Here is a 19,709-nt window from a genome sequence, read left to right on the forward strand (position 1 = left end):
TCCTTTATTTGGGACTGTGCTGCAGAGCTGAAGGTCAAACCCAACACTTCTTCCCTCAGGGGCTGCTGTTGTAGCACTGATAGTGACTGTTATCATAGCCTATGCAGCCTGAGAGTATACTCAGTATACTTAACATGTAGGTAGCTCTGTGAAGCTGGGAAACACACTCAATGAATGTTCAGAAATTTTTAGCACAAGGTCTCTAACAAGCTTTATTGAGCATTTTAAAATGGCAAGTAAATACAGGGTTCCCATAACTATATTTAAAAAGAAAAACTGTTATCAATAGTATTTGCATATCCCAAAACATGCCCACAGAGAGGTATGTCAGAAAGCACATGCATATCTATCTATCTACACACACACACACACACACACACACACACACACACACACACACACACACACACACACACACAAATTTAGTTAAGTTTACCTAAGCTTTTCCATTATAAGCCCCTGTTTTCAGATGCTTCTAAAAAGCATTTTCACTTTATCTGAAGTTTTCTATGCTTGTGCTCCCCTGCAGGCAGAAGTATTTTGGACAATTCAACAAACACAGTTCAGCCACTTCAGAGAATGAGGTTAGGGGAAAAGTAGATAGTTTTGATAGTTAGAAACCTTTTTCAACTGTTTCGCTGAGGAGCTCTAGTGTGCCCATATCTGAGAGCAGGGAACTGAGATATGATAAGGGGGTGGCTCTACAGTTAGGAAGCTGCCTTTTGCTTTTCCCAAGAAAGTCTACCCAAATTTGTTGGTTCACTTTCCATTGCCAGTTTCACCTAATCCTGTATACTCTGTCCAAAGGTAGACATTATCGATCTCCATCTGATAGCTCAAAATACTTTAACTCATCTTTTATGCCTTATGTGTAATAAAAATAACACCTGACAAGGCAGACTTCTATCTTCCTGTAAAACTAAGGTCCCTTGTTTATGTTGAAATGAAAAACCATCTGTCTTGAAATCCTTTACAAATATAGTATGCTTCACAGTTAGTTAGATAGGACTCTAAGATGTGTGTCTCTTTATGGAATCATGAATTAGTCTCTTAATAACTCTTATTATACCTTGTGTGATATGTAAGCCACGTGCAAGTTAATGGTGTTGATTCTCAGACCTAGTTTTGCTTCACACTAAGATTTGGTGAGGTGACAGAAAGTATCCAGATAAACATATCAAGCAATTTATAAGCATTGTGAAACATTTCCAACATGTACCTGCTAGAGGATTGTAACTGGTGACCCTGTAGGAGTGGGAGGTGAGCAGATGAGCCTCTCCCAGGTGTGGGGGTTGGAAATAGGATTGTAAATAACCAGGCTAGGAGCAGAAATAAAGAGTCTGGATAGAGAAAAGAATGTATTTATAAAATGTCTTGGGGTGGAGACTTAATAGCATGAACATATAAGGAATGAACAGGATTTACCTACGAATTCCTAAAGAGAAAACAGATGATTGCATGCAAAGGGACATCTTGTAGATTGCAACAAAATGAGCAGTTCAAAGCTTTTTGAAGTATATAGAATACAATGTACAATCAGGTTCAGAACAACCTCAGAGGGACCTCCAGCAACTTCTCTACACTACTGCAGCTCCAGCAACCTACATCAGGCTACAGATGTAGTTCCCACCTACAGTAACCAACTCTAGTACATACAGTACTCTCAGACACTTCTGCACAGTACTTGTCACCAGGATTAGCACTAGAACTCTGGACCCGCCAACCCACTTGATGGGAAGTGTCTTTGGTTCTCTAAACCGGTAGACAAATATGGAACTTCTGAGGTGTCCCTTTACTGACCTTGAGTATGGGATGTAATGGGTTTGGAGGAAACAGTTGCCAATATAGTATGCATTATGTGCTTAGAGTTAGCGTAAGCCACTAGCTAAATATTTGATGAGAAAATACCCTAGCTTTGTTAACCATTCTCGCCTAGTTGTAAGGGCTGGGAAAAAATGAATCTATTAACTTTCATACAAGCAGTGGCCACAATAACTGAAAGTGTATGGTCTAGGGAATCTTGGAGCCTAATACTGATTTTACTTACACCATGGATAGTTTTAGCAGTATGCCCCTCTAATGGGTTGGGAGGGTCCTTTCACATAACTGGTAAATAGGATCTTGCTCCATCTGTTTTAATTATGGGACCATTAACAATCAGTCTAAATATCCAGAGACCTTTTTTTTAAACCTACATGGGATACTAATGATGTACAGTGTAATTTTTGCTAGATAGCAAAATACAGACTTAGTGTATTTGTAGGAGGAAAAATCCAAAGAAAAGGTGCGGTGTATATAGGATGACCTGGTCTCTAGCTGTTGCTCGGTTCACCATTACTGAAAATAAAACAGTGTTTCAGTGCCAACAAGCTTCTTCTATTTCTGAACTCCATATAATACTTCCGCTAATGCAGAGACATTCTAAATTCCCCCAAACATTCCATGTGACTGCACTCTTTCCTTCCATATGAGGCTCACTGTCCCCTACAGAGTCATTCGCAAGACATTGCTTTGCTTAAACCATCTACTGCCACTTATTTCCAAGGAGGGGACATACAACAGGAAAAGGGGCAGGCAATCCATACTTGTACATCTTTCTATTACAATAAAACCCTCTTTATCAAAAGTTAATGGCTTTGTTTCAAACCTTCCTCTCATCCAGTTTTTGGTGGTGTTTCCCAAGGTACATCACCTTTCATACTTTTATATTTTTTCTCTCACAAGTTGTATGTGCATTTTGAGGCAGAAAGTGTCTTTTCCTACATGTTTGTATAGTGCGTCACATAACAGTGTCCTGATCTCCTACTGCGGCCTGCCATACTGTAAGTTAACGTGTGCTAATCATGTTTACAAGTGGACAAGGAAAATTATGGATTTTTGTTGTTCGATTTCTGATTGGGGTCATAATTTTTATCTGGAAGGCTAGGAAATTTGTCACGGTATACTTACCGAGCTCAGAATAAGTAACCCTTTGGAAAGGAAGATAATGCATAGCCTGCATTCGTAGATTTCCTATTCATTGATGAAACAAATGAATTTGTGTGGAAAGGGTGTTCCTTCAAGTAAACAGCTATTTTTTCCATCCATAAAAATCCAATTTTGCTTGGGCCATGGTTGTAGAGGAAGTTAGTTGTAAAGTTAATTTGATTTGCATACTAAATAATGAAATTAATATAATCTCACAAATAACTGTACAAGTATCTTTGTAAATAATCTTCAAGCATAAGAGGCTTAGTCTTGTGTGTTCATGTTAGTATAGACACAGAAGCTAATTGCACATGCTACGATCTTCGTGTTTACAGAAACGGGAAAAATGTTCAACCCCAACTTTTTTTTGATGAAAAATGTAGAAACATGTCAATTTTTCAGTTCAAAATGGCATTTTGTTTTCAAAATTTCCTTCTATTTTATTTTTTTCAAAGTTCAAACATGTTTAACTGCTCAAAATCAAAATGAAACTTTCATGAGACCAAAACAATTTTTTTTTTCATAATTGTCAGCAAATTGAAAAAAACATTATGCGCACAGCTCTTTTTACAAACCTTGCGTGGCATTTGATTACAGATAGGTGTATTTCTGTTGTTAAAAACTGTGTCCATAATCACAGGACACACACGTTAAAGTGGAAAACCTAGAGCTATTACTGCCACCACAGATCTGAATTATTCAAGCGCAACAAAGTATCAGGCTGATTAATAAATTATGTTAAAATCCCACTTTCAGTGGTGATTGAACAGGAACAGTTTGACATGTTTCCTTAACAGTATGAACACAAACAAACTCATTGCCCCTCCAACGAGTTTTGGATGAAGCCTTTTTTAAATTACAGATCGTAAAATTGCGTTGGGACTTTTCTGGTAATCCGTATTCTACATGCCAGAAGCTAGATACTTACAATGTCAGATCAATGTTTAGATCGTAATGCACACCCAAGTCTGATAAACTTATGGTATTCCCTAGGAGTTGGTGAGGAAGGATAAAGATGACACCGTGGAGAGTGGGTGTTTTGCCCTAGTCCATGTCCTCCCAATTCAGGTAGGGTTAGGTAAGGTTGGAGGAGTGTGACAATATACAATAAACATGGAAGCTCAGCATAGGACTAGACAACTATATACATTTGTTCGGTGTACACCACTGCCGGTGAATACTGCATCAAACTTGTAGCATTTTTTTGCAGCTTCCGCTTCTTACTCGGGACAGACAACTCTTAACCTTACTGCTAAAGAAAACTACCATTGTCTGTTAGTATGACTGGAACTAAAGATGAATAGTGAATTGGCCTTGAGCTAACTGTCAATCTGACTTTGATAGTCCATCACTTAAAAGGTCCTTTTATGTTTATGAAAAAGCATGACGTCAAAGCTATGGAAAAAAAAATTAATACCAATATTTAGGGCTAAACTTGCATGGCTTCCAAGAAAAGCCCCTTGTGTGAACTGTTTATTTCTCAATGTGCGTAACTAATTAGCTTGGCTTATTATAAGCCTGAGCTGTTGTAGTAAAATTTCTTCCGCCATTTCAGATTAGCTTGTTTATGGTGCATCTGTACATGAGCCTTTGAACTGGAATAACAGAAAATAAAGGATAAATGCTAAGCCATTTCCCTGGTTAAGCTAGGAACATATAAACATGCTGGAAATGCTTGAATATAATCATTATCAGGTGAGTTATCTTATGCTCACTTTACCTGTTAAAAAGGATTTGCTGTAGGGATTGTCCATAGGTGGACCATGGGCCAAATCCAGACAGCCAGATGCTTTTGAATGGACCCCGACATCTTTTTATTTTATTATTAATTATTTTCTCTAGAGTCTGAACCTTGACTGTACCTTGACAATGGAATTTGGATCTTGACAAAAATAATTGGCTACCCGTGTGTGTGTGTGTGTGTGTGTGTATGTGAAATCCTTTTAATCTGTATATTATCTGGTATATTTTATTTGTTTTGTTCCACAAAAAGTAATTAGGGAGATACGATACCTTTTTTCGTAGCTGTTCAGCAACTGAAAATAATTTTATCATAATTAACATTTGAAAGTAATGAGCTTTTTCAGTATGATGTTGTGTTTCAATTGATCCATTATTTCCTGCAGATAAAAGCAATACTGTTCAGTGTCTGATAAATACAAAATTGATCAAACAGTGGTGAAAATTTTGCTTGGAAGGCTGTTGCCTTTCTTTTATTGCCTACATGGTAGCATAGGCTCATTTCAGCATGAGTGAATTCATTTAAAAATATTCTTAGTGTTAAAAGACTGCTCTAATATAAAAGTTACTATTAATGAAAATGTCTGAGGATACTCAATAGAAAACTAATTTAACTTAGATTTTCAACACTGAAATATTTCTGTTCTGTCATCTGTTATTTCCAGCGCATGTTTTAAAGAGGCTATCCTAGTCTTGCTCAAATTATGCTAAGTATATATAAGCATTAAGTGTTCTGTTTGCAAAGGAAAATGTCATTATTAATTTGCTTAATTTTGTTTACATTTGTCATTTGGACTAAAAAATATTTTACGTTTTTTTCAAAAAACTTGTCAGCTATTTCAAAAAACAGGACTCACTTGACCACTGATCACAGGAGACCAACCTAAATAACTTAATTTTGTCACTTAAAATTAACAGAATAGTGGGAAAAACAATCAAATCTGGAATCCTGAATTAAGTTTATGAACTGCAAGTACTGGTACATTAGGAGGCAAATAGACATTTCTTCAGCTATTGTAATTTGCTGAAATGCAATTTATTTCAGTGGTGCGAACACAGATTTGCACTAGCTGAGGATCTGGCCCATGAAGTATATCTGGGATAAACATGCATCTAGAATAATGTTCTAATGACTCCATAAAACAATAACGCAGTCCTTTTACCCTATTCTTGCAGGTGCAGACTCACCTTGAAAATCCAACCAAGTACCACATTCAGCAAGCCCAACGGCAGCAGGTAAAGCAGTACCTTTCTACCACTCTAGCAAATAAACATACCAACCAAGCTCTGAGCTTGCCCTGTCCAAACCAGCCTGGTGATCATGTCATGCCACCTGGAACTGGAAGCAGCGCACCGAACAGTCCAATGGCTATGCTTACACTTAACTCCAACTGTGAAAAAGAGGTAAATAATCGTGTCTCTGCTGTGATATTGTCTTATGCTTAATAAAATTCTGACTTATCTTCTGTGAATAAGGTTAAGCCAGAGTCACTCATGATAAAGATCCCAAATTTATCTTCTGTTGTGAAGCGTTGACTTGAAAAATATAACTGTCATTTCTAACATATAAAATATGTATATATCAATATAAAATATTTGAGGTGAAAAATCTCTGGCCCAGTTCGATTTTGTTTAACCTTTGCGCTGCTATACTCAGCTTACGCATCTTATTAAAGCCTCTTTTGTGCCTGGTCAATGCACAGAACAGTGAGTAATTGACCTTTGACGAATGCAAAGCCATTTTTGTTGGTTGGTTGTAACTTTCTGGAATAATGCTTTTGTGGCTCATTCAGAGTATAAAGAGTAAAAGGCATTTTTTTAAAAAAAAAAAAAAGAGAAAACCACAAACCATTGTGAGGAGAGAATTTTTGAAGTAAAATAAAACTGAAATAACTTTCCACAAAAGCGATCTGTCTATATCTGATTTGTCAGTCCTCCTTGAAGGAAACCTGCACAGTACTTTCAAAAGATAATCCTGGGAGCTTAAATTCATATCTTTATTAAGATTGTGATTTTTAGTGTCTAGCAAAGTCACTGGATTTATGTCTTATTACAACAACCTGTAACCCACTTAACCCCCCTTTCTGTTCTATGACTACAGGGGTATTATCAGGCAACTTCACCTTGAATAGGCCCTTGAAGTATGTGTTAACTGCTTATGCTAAACAATCTGTTTTACCTGATATTTAGCTGGGACACTCTGAATACATTTCCCAGACTGGAGGAAGAGCTCTGTGTAAGCTCAAAAGCTTCTCTCTCTCTCACCAACAGAAGATGGTCCAATAAAAGATATAAGCTCACCCACCTTGTCTCTCTTTCGAGTTATGAGTTAGGTAGCTTCCCAAAATATCATGGTGTTTATACCCTTTTAAAATATTACTGCTTGGGATTTCAGTCTCAGCCCTCCGTTGTGCACATGCAAAATTTCACTGGCATGATGCCTAGAAGTCTTCTGCCGCAGCATTTGCAGCAACGACCTCACTGGTGCTGACGAATGTGTGCCGATGCTAATGCTTATGTACATCTGTAAGTGTAAGACTATCCAGTGCGTATAAGTCGATGCTTATTTGTGCACCTGCATAAGTCCAGTGAAAAAGACTCTCTAAAAGCAAATGTATCCACTGCTCCTACTTTGATAGTATATAATAATGCAATGTGCATGTCTTCTCAGATTTACTTTTTGCAGCGATCACTTTGCACAGGCCAAGAGAGCAGGGCTTTCCTTGTTCTTTTATTCAATTGTTTACATGCTTTAAAATAAATGAAAATAAAATAGCTCCTTCCCATAATCATGATCACCCCCCCATTTTGCTTTTTCTCTAGGGAGTTAAAGCTTCACATTGATGTGTCATCAGGCACATGTGTGCATGACACTGGCTCAACCATGCCCGTCTAGAGGAGAGACTATGCCATAAATCCAGGTCCATGCTTTGCTTTTTTTCCCCCTTTTTTATATTCACAGGGATTTTATAAATTTGAAGAGCAAAGCAGGGTGGAGAGCGAGTGCCCGGCTCTGAACACACACACGCGAGCGTCATGCATGCAGGTACTGGATGATACAGGAGTTGGGAGAACAGAACCCTTTATAAAGAGAACCTATGTTTCCCCATGATCACCAATATGGAAACTTACCCCCTACTTTGTAGGTTTTTTTTTTTTTTTTTTTTTTAAGGATAAGAGTGGCAGAATTACTATATAGAAACCAAATCTGTGGTGTCCTTTTCTATGAGTTTATTTCAAAAGTGCATTAGAAGTATATCTGAAAAGGGTTGACCCTTCTTCCACACGCCAATCTTAGCCTCTGCATTCTAAATAAGTCTTGGGAAGATTGTTGGAAAGAATGCTCCTGTATGTTGATCTTTTCATAGGATTTAAGTGGGAAGGAGAAATGCATTCTAATTCTATCCTGTCATTTTATTTAGAATGCTCTAGTATGTTGAATGACCCTCTTTCTATGGAGATTACATTCAGATTTGATAATGTGAGATGAGGTAGTTTAATATTTCCTTATTAGCATAGGGATATATGGGTCAAGGATATGAATTCTCACTCCCTTGCAAAAATGGTGTCTAATATATAGCCTGTAATTGCTACAGTGTCTCTTTGTTACTATATGTTACTCTCTGGACTCCCTGCTCTGTTGAGCTGGTTTGGAAACTGCATCTCCTATGAAAAGCAACAGAGGGTCCTGTGGCACCTTTAAGACTAACAGAAGTATTGGAGCATAAGCTTTCGTGGGTGAATGCCCACTTCATCAGACGCAAAGCTTATGCTCCAATACTTCTGTTAGCCTTAAAGGTGCCACAGGACCCTCTGTTGCTTTTTACAGATTCAGACAACATGGCTACCCCTCTGATACTCATCTCCTATGAGTCGCCCATGGAAATAGCTGCCAATAGAGAAATATCAGGGAGGTGAACCAGTTGGATTCCACCAGAGATGGAGGCAACCGTTTCAAGGACAAACTTTTGAAATCCTTGGCAATGGTGATAGGCAAGAAAGTGAAATACAAGGGTTAGAAGAGGAGAGAAGGAAAGGTGAGGAGAGGAGGTTGGAAAGAAGAGACAGATGAGGACCAGGAAGGAAGGTTCATATTTGTCCCACAACTCTTTCATAAAGTTATATGCCAGTTTTAAAAAACGCACAGAAGCTAGTCTCAAATTATGTTTTGCTGATAGCGTTTGAATGGACTTCTGTTTCCATCCTCTCCAATGCACATGCCATCACGGTTTACTGCTATCTCTGATTTTATGGTACTCCAGGAAATTTTATGGTACTCTGATCAAAGTCCCTAGGAATACAAATGCTGGCCATTATACAAGAATGGACTCTCTGAAGTTGCCACCAGAAACCATTCTGAAATGTGTAGAATTGCCACGCTGGTTGGTAGCACTGGAGACCGTGCCCTTTTCTTTGCCCTACGCCTCCCAAACCCACCTACTTGTGGCACATTTGGTCTTGGTATGCTTGGCAACTCAATGTTGACTCCTCCTGCTGATTAAAGAATGTCATTGATGATATCTGAAGGCAGCTTACCCGCTCCTGGGATGGGAGAGTCGTGATTATCACTGGGAGACAGAATTGGAGTGTGGCAAAAATGCATAGGTTTCAGGGTCCAACAGAGACAGAACTAACGAGGAGGGCTGTAGGCATTGCTGGGTCTCTCTCTTTAATTTTTAAATATTACGATTGTGTTACAAACTCAGTTTCAAGTTATTTGCATTTTTCCCCATTCACCTTTCTGTTGCAGATGGATGATGTCATTGACGACATAATTAGCTTGGAATCAAGTTATAACGAAGAAATCCTTGGCCTGATGGATCCTGCCCTGCAAATGGCCAATACGGTACAATGGTCCTTTCTTTTCCATGATAGTGACTGCTAGGCGTCCTGTCCAGCTACATCTAAATCCCCTCCGCTTTAGAATAGCTTTTAGTGTGAAATCCCAGCACAGCACGTTTTGCTAGCCGCCGTCTCTAGTGGTTAGGTAGATGATATAATAATTAAGAATTTACACTGGAAAGCAACAGGGTGGAACTTGGTTTAAAAACATTAGCAATTGCTGTGGGACAGCAGTTACAAGGGGTGGGATTTTGGTATAGCCACAACCATCTGCGTTGGAGTCATATTTAGGGGGTTCCTGTGCTAATTGCAAGGGGAGGTGTTTTTTCCTCTCACCCCTAGTGGGAGGTCATCATGGTACCTGGCCCAGTCTCCAATTAGCAAAGGGTAAGCTCATTTCACCTAATCTTGTCCTTACACCGTGAGATGGAGCTAGCCCAGGGAAGTTACATTCAGCCTGGGGAATCAGCAGCCCAGATGTAAAGATCCCTGTGCCCCTAGATTCCTACATCCGTACATAGCTTTACATCAGGTGCAAGGTAAGCAGATAGACATACACCAGGTTTAAACCTCTTTGTATCCACATGCAAAACTGCACAGGTTTAGCCAAATGAGTTTAACATCACACCTTTAGTTTAAACCAGTGTAACTTCTATGTGTAGACAAGAGACAAGACATCTCTTTCTAGATGAGGGAGAGGTTAGCAAGAGGGTAGAAAAATAACACAAGGGAGTAAAGAAAATGACAGCTTAAGAAAGAGAGGAAAGAGAAAAAGGAGCTCAGAAAACCAGAGGGGAGAAAGGAGGGATGTGTGAAATGGAAGAGACACCAATAAATTGTTTGCCTAGGGTATCAGTTCTGTTAAGTCTGACAGGGTAGAACTGAGTCAGTTGATATTAGTTTGTTTTTTATTTAATTCCAGAATTAACAGCTAGCTCTCAGGGGACTTACTGGCATTAGTTGCCATCTCTTTATAATACCTGCTTGATGCTAAACAGCCTAGCCCTTTCTTCCCAGAAAATCCCACACCTATCCTACGCACACTCTGAGCTTGTGTGCGCCACTGCAGACGCTCTGGTTATATCCCTCATAGAAAAGTCCTCTAGATTATAAAAATAACTTTTAAATCGGAGTTTTGAGCCACAGGGAGAGAATTCACTCCTAAATTTCATAGCGTGATTCAAAATGCACATCTCTGCTGTGGAATTCTATAGGATGGTTTAAAGAAACAACAAAAACCTGTTAGGATGGTTTAAAACAAAAACCCGTGGGCAGTATAATACCTCCTATTAAGGATATACTCTTCAGTTAATTCTTGGAGTAGTTTCTATAGAATCCTATTGGATTAATTCCTACTAAATCCCATAGAACCTTTCCATAAGTGATTCCTACATTTCTCCTCCCTATGCCCTTTCACAGGGACCCCTGATGTGGGAACCCTGAACCCCCAGAAAGGCACCCAGTGCTTTTCTGTGCTACTTTAGTGGGGAACCCTTTCAGTTGCCCCATGTGCAGACATGCTCCCAGTAACAACACCATAGGCACATGTGCCAGCAGTTACAGTTCACAGCTGTAATGGAGACCTCCAAACCTGTGATTTAAATGAAATGAGAGTGAACTTTAAAGTCCAATACTATTGCGTATGGTTCATTGTTATTTATTCACTTTCCAATATAAGTAGCTTGAAATAGCGTTAGGAAAAACTCTATCCTTTGGATTAATTTGATCAATTACTTAAAAAAAGGATGCAGGCTTTCTATACTTCGCTGTATACTGAGATATTATAATATGATTGGCAACATCTGGGCTTCTTCGTGTCATCAAAGTAAAACTGCATTGGCTAGGAAGTTTATCCCACTCTCCCCAGTAAACTTCAAGCCAGTGCTCTTCTCAAGCAACAAGAAAAACCATATCACGTATCTTGTTGCAATTACTGTTCAAATAGTTTGATCCTGCTCCTATTGAAGTAATGGGAATTTTGCCATTGTGAGCAGGATTGGGCCCTTAGAACTTACTCTGTTTTGCTGTAACATTGTAAAACATCTGTAGGCTTACTATTGATTTAACTACGAGGTGAAAGAACATGGAAAGGAAGCAGTCCTCAGAGACTCTCAATCTATAAATAGCTCCGCTCAGCTTAGACCATAACAAAGGCTTTGTTGTTCTGTTAGAAACAAAAAAGAAAAGGCACAGTTTGCCCCATGTGGTAACAGTGCAGCAAATGTGAAAAATCGGGACAGTGGGTGGGGGGGTAATAGGAGCCTATATAAGAAAAAGACCCCAAAATCAGGACTGTTCCTATAAAATCGGGACATCTGGTCACCCTAAGTGCACTTGATTTTCAAAATAGAAGATCTATAGTGAGAGAGTGCTAATGGGAGGTTCAAGCACCAATTAATTGAAAAGCATCAGGCTTTTTGCAATAAATTACAGCAGTAGCCCTTCGCTGCCAAAGACCTGTCTTCTCACTTGTGACCAAAACTCAAGTGTGATGTATTTGATCTGACAGTAAGAAACATAACAAAGGCCACCTCCTACTTGCAGTCTGCTTGGAAGTGACCCAGCAGCAGAATAGCTGGGGTATTGTATCTAATGCTTAGCTCTTATACAAATTAGGTTTAAAAAGCAGAGCTGGGTGGGGAAGTTTAACTGCAAACTCACCAAAACTAATGAAGCTTAAGCAAAATTCCAAAATGGAATGGAATGCTTCCTGAACGTTTAGCCTGACTTCCTTTAAAATCTGCCTTTCCTGCAACAGTCAAATCTCCTCTTTAGAGGAGCTCCGTGTTAGTCATGGAATGATGTTTGTAGGTCAGGAGGAATTGTAAGGAACAGGACAGTACTAAGGATAGGTAGGATGCCCCAGTTTGGGAAGGGGAGCCCCTCAATGCATCATGGTGCTTCGTTGATTAGCCAGACCATTTTCCATCTTGGTTATTCAGAACGCACAATGAAATGAATGTGGACATTCATGCTATTGGGAAAGGATGGTAAGGCTGTAATCAGTGGTGAGATGGTTCAATTTCATAACTTACCACCCAGTTTCCCAAGAGATCCTTTCATTAGAGTCCAGCACAACCAGCCATTATTTTAGCTGGAAATTACAACTTCTGGTAGCTGTAGTACTCAGGGATCCTGACATAATCTTGCAACAAGAATGACAGAAATTTACACCGCAGCTGTACTTCATGTGTGCCTCTGCATCTGGAGGACCAAACCCTGAGAGTGACACACCTGATGGGAGAGGTCTCATTATACCACACTCTTGTGAGTGACCATCCCAAGCTGAGTTGGGGGCCAGGCTTACCCTTCCTCCATTACCTCTTCTGGGAGACTGAAGGTTGTTTCGCTACTTTGAGATGATCTGCATCAAGTTCCCAAACAGTGGAAAGCTACCTGAGTTGCAGTAAAACCCAGACGGGAAATCATGTTGACACCCTCACCCCTCCCCCCTCGATGGGTTATCAGCAGAGTTGGGGGACTTTTGGATCCACACACAGCACAGAGCACTATCACTTGAGCTATTGAGTAGTCTGTTATCCTCTAGGTGGAAGAGCCAGTAGAGGAAAAAGACTCTTATTTTGTCAGTGGGATTCCCAAATATATTTGTTAGGTGTCAGAGAAGTGTTAATACTTGAGAATCCTGGTTCAGTTTCTGGTTCTGGAGGGGTGTGTACTCCAGGAGTTATTGCCCTTCTGCCCCCATCCCTTCAGATTATCCCAGTCAATTTTGGCCCCGATTTCCTCTCAACTTTTCATCCCTCATCTCACCATCTTGCACTTGAATCTGACTGCTTCCCCGTTCTCCTCCAGGCGGCGTGGGCACTAGAAGGGAGAGATTGAGAGCATGGGAGAGAGAACTTCTGGTGCTCGGTTATGATGCTTAGTGCCACAGAAGCCCTCTTCTAGGCTGCAGGAGCAAGTGCAGGAAAAGTCCTGTTCAGACCCCACCGCCCCCAAGATGGAGCATACTCCGTTGCCCTGTGGGAATAGCTTATGCACAATCCTGTCCGCATGTAGGAACTGCTTGGGGATGGAGCATGCCCGGTGCAGATCCATTCTTTGACGATTCTATTTGCTACCCTCTAACAAACCTTTGCTGAGCTTGTGCATACTCCGATTTTTCAGAGGCTTGTAACTTGGCCAAGTTTGAGTGGGGTTTCCCGGGCACAGCAGAAGGCACATCCCTGACACTAGAGACTCAACTGTCAAATGTCAAGTTTGTTCTCCAAAGCATTGAGGCACTACAGCTTATCATGACTTCTGAAACAGTTGTAAGAAGTTTTGAGCATGAGCAAAGAAACGAATTTTCCCTCCAAATCTTGTACCCAAACAAATTCAGCCGGAGGCAGACACCTGGTATGGAAAATTGGAGCCTAAACAGTTAGAAGCAACTGAAAACATGATCCGGTAATAGGACATGCTCAGCAATGTTAACTCTAGGCATTGCTACCAGTGCACATATAATAAGTAGCTCCTGTTTGCCTATAAGAAGCAACCCCTGCTCTATGTTCCAGCCTAACGATCTTTTGCGTGTTAACAGCGCTGCCTACAGGTTACACAGTTGTAACTGAGAGAAAATAGATAGAAATAACTAGGTAGACTCCAATTCTACTTTCCTCACTCATATATATCATACTGCATGTAAAAACAGCTTGTGCATTATGTATTCCCTATGTCCCCACATTAGGGTTGCAAACTTTCTAATTGCACAAAACTGAACACCCTTGCCCTGCCCCTGCCCCGTTCCTTCTCTGAGGCCCCAGTCCCACTCACTCCACACACACCCCTTCCTCCATCGGTCACTCTCCCCACTTTCACTCACTTTTGCTGAAGTGTGGGAGGGGGTTAAGGCTCCGGCTGGAGGTGCAGGCTCAGGGTGGGGCAGGGAGTTGGGGTGCGGGAGCGGGTCTGGGCTCTAGGGTGGGGCCGGGGGTGAGTAGTTTGGGGTGCAGGAGGGGGTTCAGGACTGGGGCAGGGGGTTGGGGTGCGGGAGGGTGTGTGGGCTATGGGAGAGAGTTTGGGTGTGTTGGAGGGGGTTCAGGACTGGGGTTGGGGTGTGGGGGGGGTGCAGCTCCAGGAGGGCGTTTGGGTGTGGGAGGGGGTTCATGGGTGGGGCAGGGGGTTGGGGTGCAGGAGGGGGTGTGGGGAATGGGCTCCAGGAGGAGGCTCAGGGCTGGGGCAGGCGGTTGGGATGCGGGCTTTGAGAGGGAGTTAAGTTGCAGGGGGGGGTGGTTCCGACCTGGGGCAGGGGTTGGGGTGTGGGGCAGAGTTCGGGGTGCGGTGCTTACCTGAGGCAGCACCTGGTTGGCGGCACAGCAAGGCCAAGGCAGGCTCCCAGTCTGCCCTGGCTCCATGCGGCTCCCGGAAGCAGCAGCATGTCTAGTTCCTAGGCTCAGGGGGCTGGCAGCACACCCACAGGCACTGCTTCTGCAGCTCCCATTGGCTGTGGCTCACGGCCAATGGAAGCTGTGGGGGCAACATGGAGCCTCCCTGGTCCCCCCTGCACTGCTAGGAGCCAGACATGCCGCCACTTCCGGGAGTCGTGCAGAGCCAGGGCAGGCAGGGAGCCTGCCTTAGCCCCACCGCACCGCTGACCGGACTTTTAACGGACACCTCATAACCGTACCCTGCATGCTTAGGGGAGTTGGATGTAGTTAGGTTAAGACTCTTGGTGTCACTTTTGACTAGGTATTTCTCCAATAAGCCCCTGTTCCCCAACGTTTATCAGTTGCATAATTTGTGCAGCCTGCATCCTCTCCTGCCACATGGTGACTTCACATCATTAACATGAGGTCATGTGACCATAAGGCTCCATTTATTGCAGATCCCTCCTAGCAGGCCTTCTCAGGTACTTGGAACTCCTGCAGAATGCAATGGCACTTTAACTCCATGATTTGAGACACCCTGGCCCATATAATGCAAAAAAGTGTGGAAACCTCCCCCACCCCCCTGTGTGTTTTTCATGTTAGAACAGGAAAATCCCAAATCAAGGTAGGTCTATACTATGCAGGCAGCTCTCAGGTCAACTAAATACAGTTGGCTTAAACAAGTCCACATTACATGAATGTGTAATTCATTTCTGTTAGGCAATGTCACTTCTTTAACATTTATGGGAGAGTTTGGGCTCCCTCTTATGGTTATATTTTAAACTTTAAAGGCTTTTTTTCCTTTTTCCCCCAATACAAGTATAGTCAGTTTTTTTTAAACTATACAGGAACAATATCATAACATATAAAAAATCTAGTTAGTTCTTATGCAGAGGTCCTTCGTAGCCTGGAGAGTGAAGTTCCTTGGCATCCGTATGGCATTGTCTATATATTCTGTATCATCCTTTGCTTTCTGTTTCTTCTGGGATCTCGCCTTTGAGAAAGGATTGCAGAGTAGTTATTTTTCACGTCCAGGCACATTTTCACTAGTGATGTTGAGCTTCCTGTTTGCGCATGGAGCCGAGAACAGATTTCTAAGCAAATGTTGGCTTTGTTCAAGTGTTTCAGATGGGACGCAGCAAGTGACCCTTCTCCCTTTTATCTTTTCCAGTTACCCGTATCTGGCAATTTGATTGACCTTTATGGCAACCAAGGCATGCCTCCTTCAGGGCTGAATGTCAGCAACTCGTGTCCAGCTAATCTTCCCAATATAAAAAGGGAGCTCACAGGTAAATGATCTTAAAATGTTATCACTTGAAATGATCTGACATGAGAGTTTCCTTTTTTAAGAGATGTGTTTGAAAATTCAGTTATGCAAAGGGAAATTTGGAGGTGCAAACTGGAGAATTGAGCTGTACGTTTCCTAGCAGACCTGTTGGCTTCCACTACACAGCCCATGAGGGGTTAGTTTCCTTTCCGTAGATATGTAATCAGTTTGCTTTGTAACAAACAAGGACAGTACCATAATGCGTGGAAATCCAAGGGTTTTCATAATCAACCTGCAGAGTAAAACCCTGCAGCATTTAAAAGATAGAAAGCTCTTCGCATCTCTTACATAGCTACTCTCTAGATTGGATCTATTAGATGCTGCTCCGGCTATAGGTGAAATAGCGACTTGAATTAACATGATGCTTCTCAAGAGACTTCACGGAGAAGAATACTGTACGTAGTGTCTCTGCCAATGGGGGTGATTATTAATGATAAGAAAATAATTTGTAATACTGTCAGGTAATGAATGTGGGATCCTCTAACAAGTGTCAAATTACCCCTTGCTGCTGCATTTAGGTGGTCAGGTATTGAGGAATGAATGGATATTTACTCATTTATATCATCATAAAGGTTAAGAATCTTCCAAGAATCTCATCACCGAAGTCCTAAAACAGACTTTCCTTACATATGAACAGTGCTCTGATCTCAAACGTTTAGATGCATTAGGAAGTAACAGATGGATAAAATCACCTTCCATTGCAGCTCCAAGGGAAAGAACATCTATTTAAAAAAGACATGAGTTTAAAAAAGCAATAACCCAAAAACCAGTCCACTGTTTAAAATACAAATCTATGCAGAAGCAAACTAGAGTGAGGCTTTAAGACTGGGGGTGTGTTTTAGAGACGGGAAAGGTGGTATTCTTTGAGGCACCTCTCGCTGTCTTAGTTTCACTTTCATTTTGGGAATGAGGCAAAATAGCAGCTAGCCACATTTAGGGGATAGTTCAGCCCACTTATTAAGTACACCTTATGCCCCTGTAAAACTGGCTTTAAGCACATGACCAATTCCTCTTAACAAGAGACATACTCTGAGGACGATCTGGTATTTGGGGATGAAACCTTCAGCAGACATGCTAGAGGTCTAGTTTCTTGGCTGCCTACATTCTTACCTATTTGCTAGGTTGGCGTTCTGCAGTCTCACAAGCTCACTGAACTAAACCACAGATGTTGGGCAGCAGCGAGCTCCAATGTACTCCTTGAGCAGCTCTGCACGTGCTGACTCTTCTGGCGGGAGTCCTCCCTCTGTGCCAGCGCCAAGCCACTGGCACCGTTTGCTTTCTGACATGTGGTCACGCCACATAAACAAAGGCTGTTGTGGCTGATAAAATGGTCGCTTGCCTTGGAAGGCCGTTAGGATTGCACTAGAGGTGTAGAGATGCTTAAAAAAGGTGTGCTGCTCCAAAAGCCCTTTGTGAACGAAGTCTGATTGAAGACCATAGCAACCAGGCACAGGATGTTCCACAATGGCGGAAAGTTAGTTGAGCCTCTGGGTGCAAGCTAAGCACACAGCCTGAGGGAATACATAGGAAAGCAGCCAGACTGGCAGATGCACAGTACAAGGTTGTGTGAGACTTGGGACATAGGCGCCAACTTTTCCCGGCACAGATAGGTGCTCAACCCGCCCTCGGCCCCGCCCTGACTCCGCCCCCACCCCGCCCCCATTCCAACCCCTTCCCCAAAGTCCCTGCCCCAACTCCGCCCCCTCCCTGGCCCTATTGGACTCCTTCCCTAAATCCCCGGCCCAGCCCCACCTCTTCCCTGAGCGCGCTGCGTTCCCCGTCTTCCCCCTCCTCCCCAGCGCTTGCCGCCGCGAAACAGCTGTTTCGCAGCAGCAAGCACTGGGAGCTAGGGGGAGAAGCGGGCTGCGCGGCACGCTCAGGGGAGGAGGTGGAGCGGAGGCGGAGGTGAGCTGGGGGGGGGGAGCTGCCAATGGGTGCAAAGCACCCACCAATTTTTCCCCGTGGGTGCTCCAGCCCCGGAGCACCCACGGAGTTGGTGCCTATGACTTGGGATGTAGAGCGAAAAAAATCTGTGAATGAGGAATGCTCTTTCAGATGTGGTGTTAAGTCAAGATAAGTGTCTGTAATTAGGTCGACTGTCTCCCTGCCACAATCATCCCTTAAGTGGGGGTGGTTCAGAGCAATGGTTTGCACACTGTAAGAGCAGAGACATCAGAATATGTGCTAGCAGGTCATATGCAGGGACTAGCTTCCTGGGTGTGGACAGTGCCTCACATCTTATGTATGGTACCAAAATGCACATAAAAATATGAAAGCATCTGAAGAATTTCCCTTTAAAAAGCGATACTCTTGATGTCATGTGGGATGGGGGCTTATCAGTTCAAATCAGAAAGTAGTGTTTTCCTTGAGGAGATCTGTTGCTGTAAATGAGGATTTCGTTGTCCCCAGTGTGGACACAGACACAGACTTCTGATCTCTGCATCCTCAGGGTAGAAAAGCTTTTTGCTCTCCCATAACTGAGGTCTGGAAGTACGGTGATATTGAGAACATCATAATCCCTTTTCTGTGTTTAGGAAAACACATCATGATCTGCTTCTTGTTTTGTATTGTGTTCCCATGTGATGAGTAAAATTATTTGTGCTGCAACAGAAATATGTGTAATTGCAGATTTAGAGTGTTTTTAAGCATAGTTTTCACACCACCTTTCCTTGTGGGATTTAAACCCTTTGCTTGTCTGCACACTATGGCTGAGAGGTTCAAATCCAGTGGAAGAATCTCACCCTGTTTCTAGGTGGCTATGCAGATGCCTCCTTAGAACTTTTGGGTTAACTTCTTCCCTGTTGTAACTCCAATGGAGTCAATGTATTTTACTCAGGGATGGATTTCACCTATTGCTTCTAAAGAAGTGAAATCTTTTTTTTCTATAATGCTTGGATAATTCTTGCACTGCTGTGAGCACGTTGTTGTGTCTTAGCATTGTGCTTAGGTACCTTGCTGCAATAGGTCCCTTCTCTTCTCTTAGGCTTGGTCTACACTTAAAGTTAGGTTTACCTAGCAATGTCAAACACACCCCTCACTGACACAGTTATGTTGCCCTAACCCCCAATATAGGCACAGCTGTGTCAATGGAATAGTGCTTCCATCGGCGTAGTTATCATCATTGGGGGAGGCGGTATTTCCACATGGATGGAAAAACCCTTTCTGTCTCTGTAGGCCTCCTCTACGCCAGGGGTTCTCAAACTTTTTTTGCTGAGCCCCTCTTTGAAAATATTTCAGGTTCTGACGATCCCCCGCGCGCCCCCCCCCCCAAATACTGTACATACTCAGAGGAGCGCTAAATGAAGCATGTAATCACTATCCCTGCAGTCAAAGGCACTGGAGCGTCTCAAAAAGTGAAAAGCAACAGTATGGTATTGCCACCCTTACTTCTGGCAGCAGAACAGTCTTCAGAGCTGGGTAGCGGGAGACTGGCAGCTGCTGTACCCACCCCCTTCCAGCTCCCC

General features: G+C 42.4%; 1 protein-coding gene across 13 annotated transcripts in view; it reads left to right on the forward strand.

Annotated features, from left to right (window-relative positions):
- Window positions 1-19,709, forward strand: part of MITF (melanocyte inducing transcription factor) — a 164,473-nt gene that overhangs the window by 133,275 nt on the left and 11,489 nt on the right. For 11 of the 13 annotated variants that reach the window (XM_008179486.4, XM_042849962.2, XM_008179485.4 and 8 more), the window contains exons 3-6: window positions 5,884-6,111; window positions 7,670-7,753; window positions 9,458-9,553; window positions 16,090-16,207. In XM_008179486.4, the coding sequence (XP_008177708.1) occupies window positions 5,884-6,111; window positions 7,670-7,753; window positions 9,458-9,553; window positions 16,090-16,207 (526 nt within the window). Of the gene's footprint in view, window positions 1-4,522; window positions 4,663-5,883; window positions 6,112-7,669; window positions 7,754-9,457; window positions 9,554-16,089; window positions 16,208-19,709 lie in introns of those variants that run through there. The other 2 variants (XM_042849966.2, XM_042849965.2) reach the window with 2 other exon arrangements.

This window comes from Chrysemys picta, chromosome 7 (assembly GCF_011386835.1).
Source record: "Chrysemys picta bellii isolate R12L10 chromosome 7, ASM1138683v2, whole genome shotgun sequence".
NCBI classification, from domain to species: Eukaryota; Metazoa; Chordata; order Testudines; family Emydidae; genus Chrysemys; species Chrysemys picta.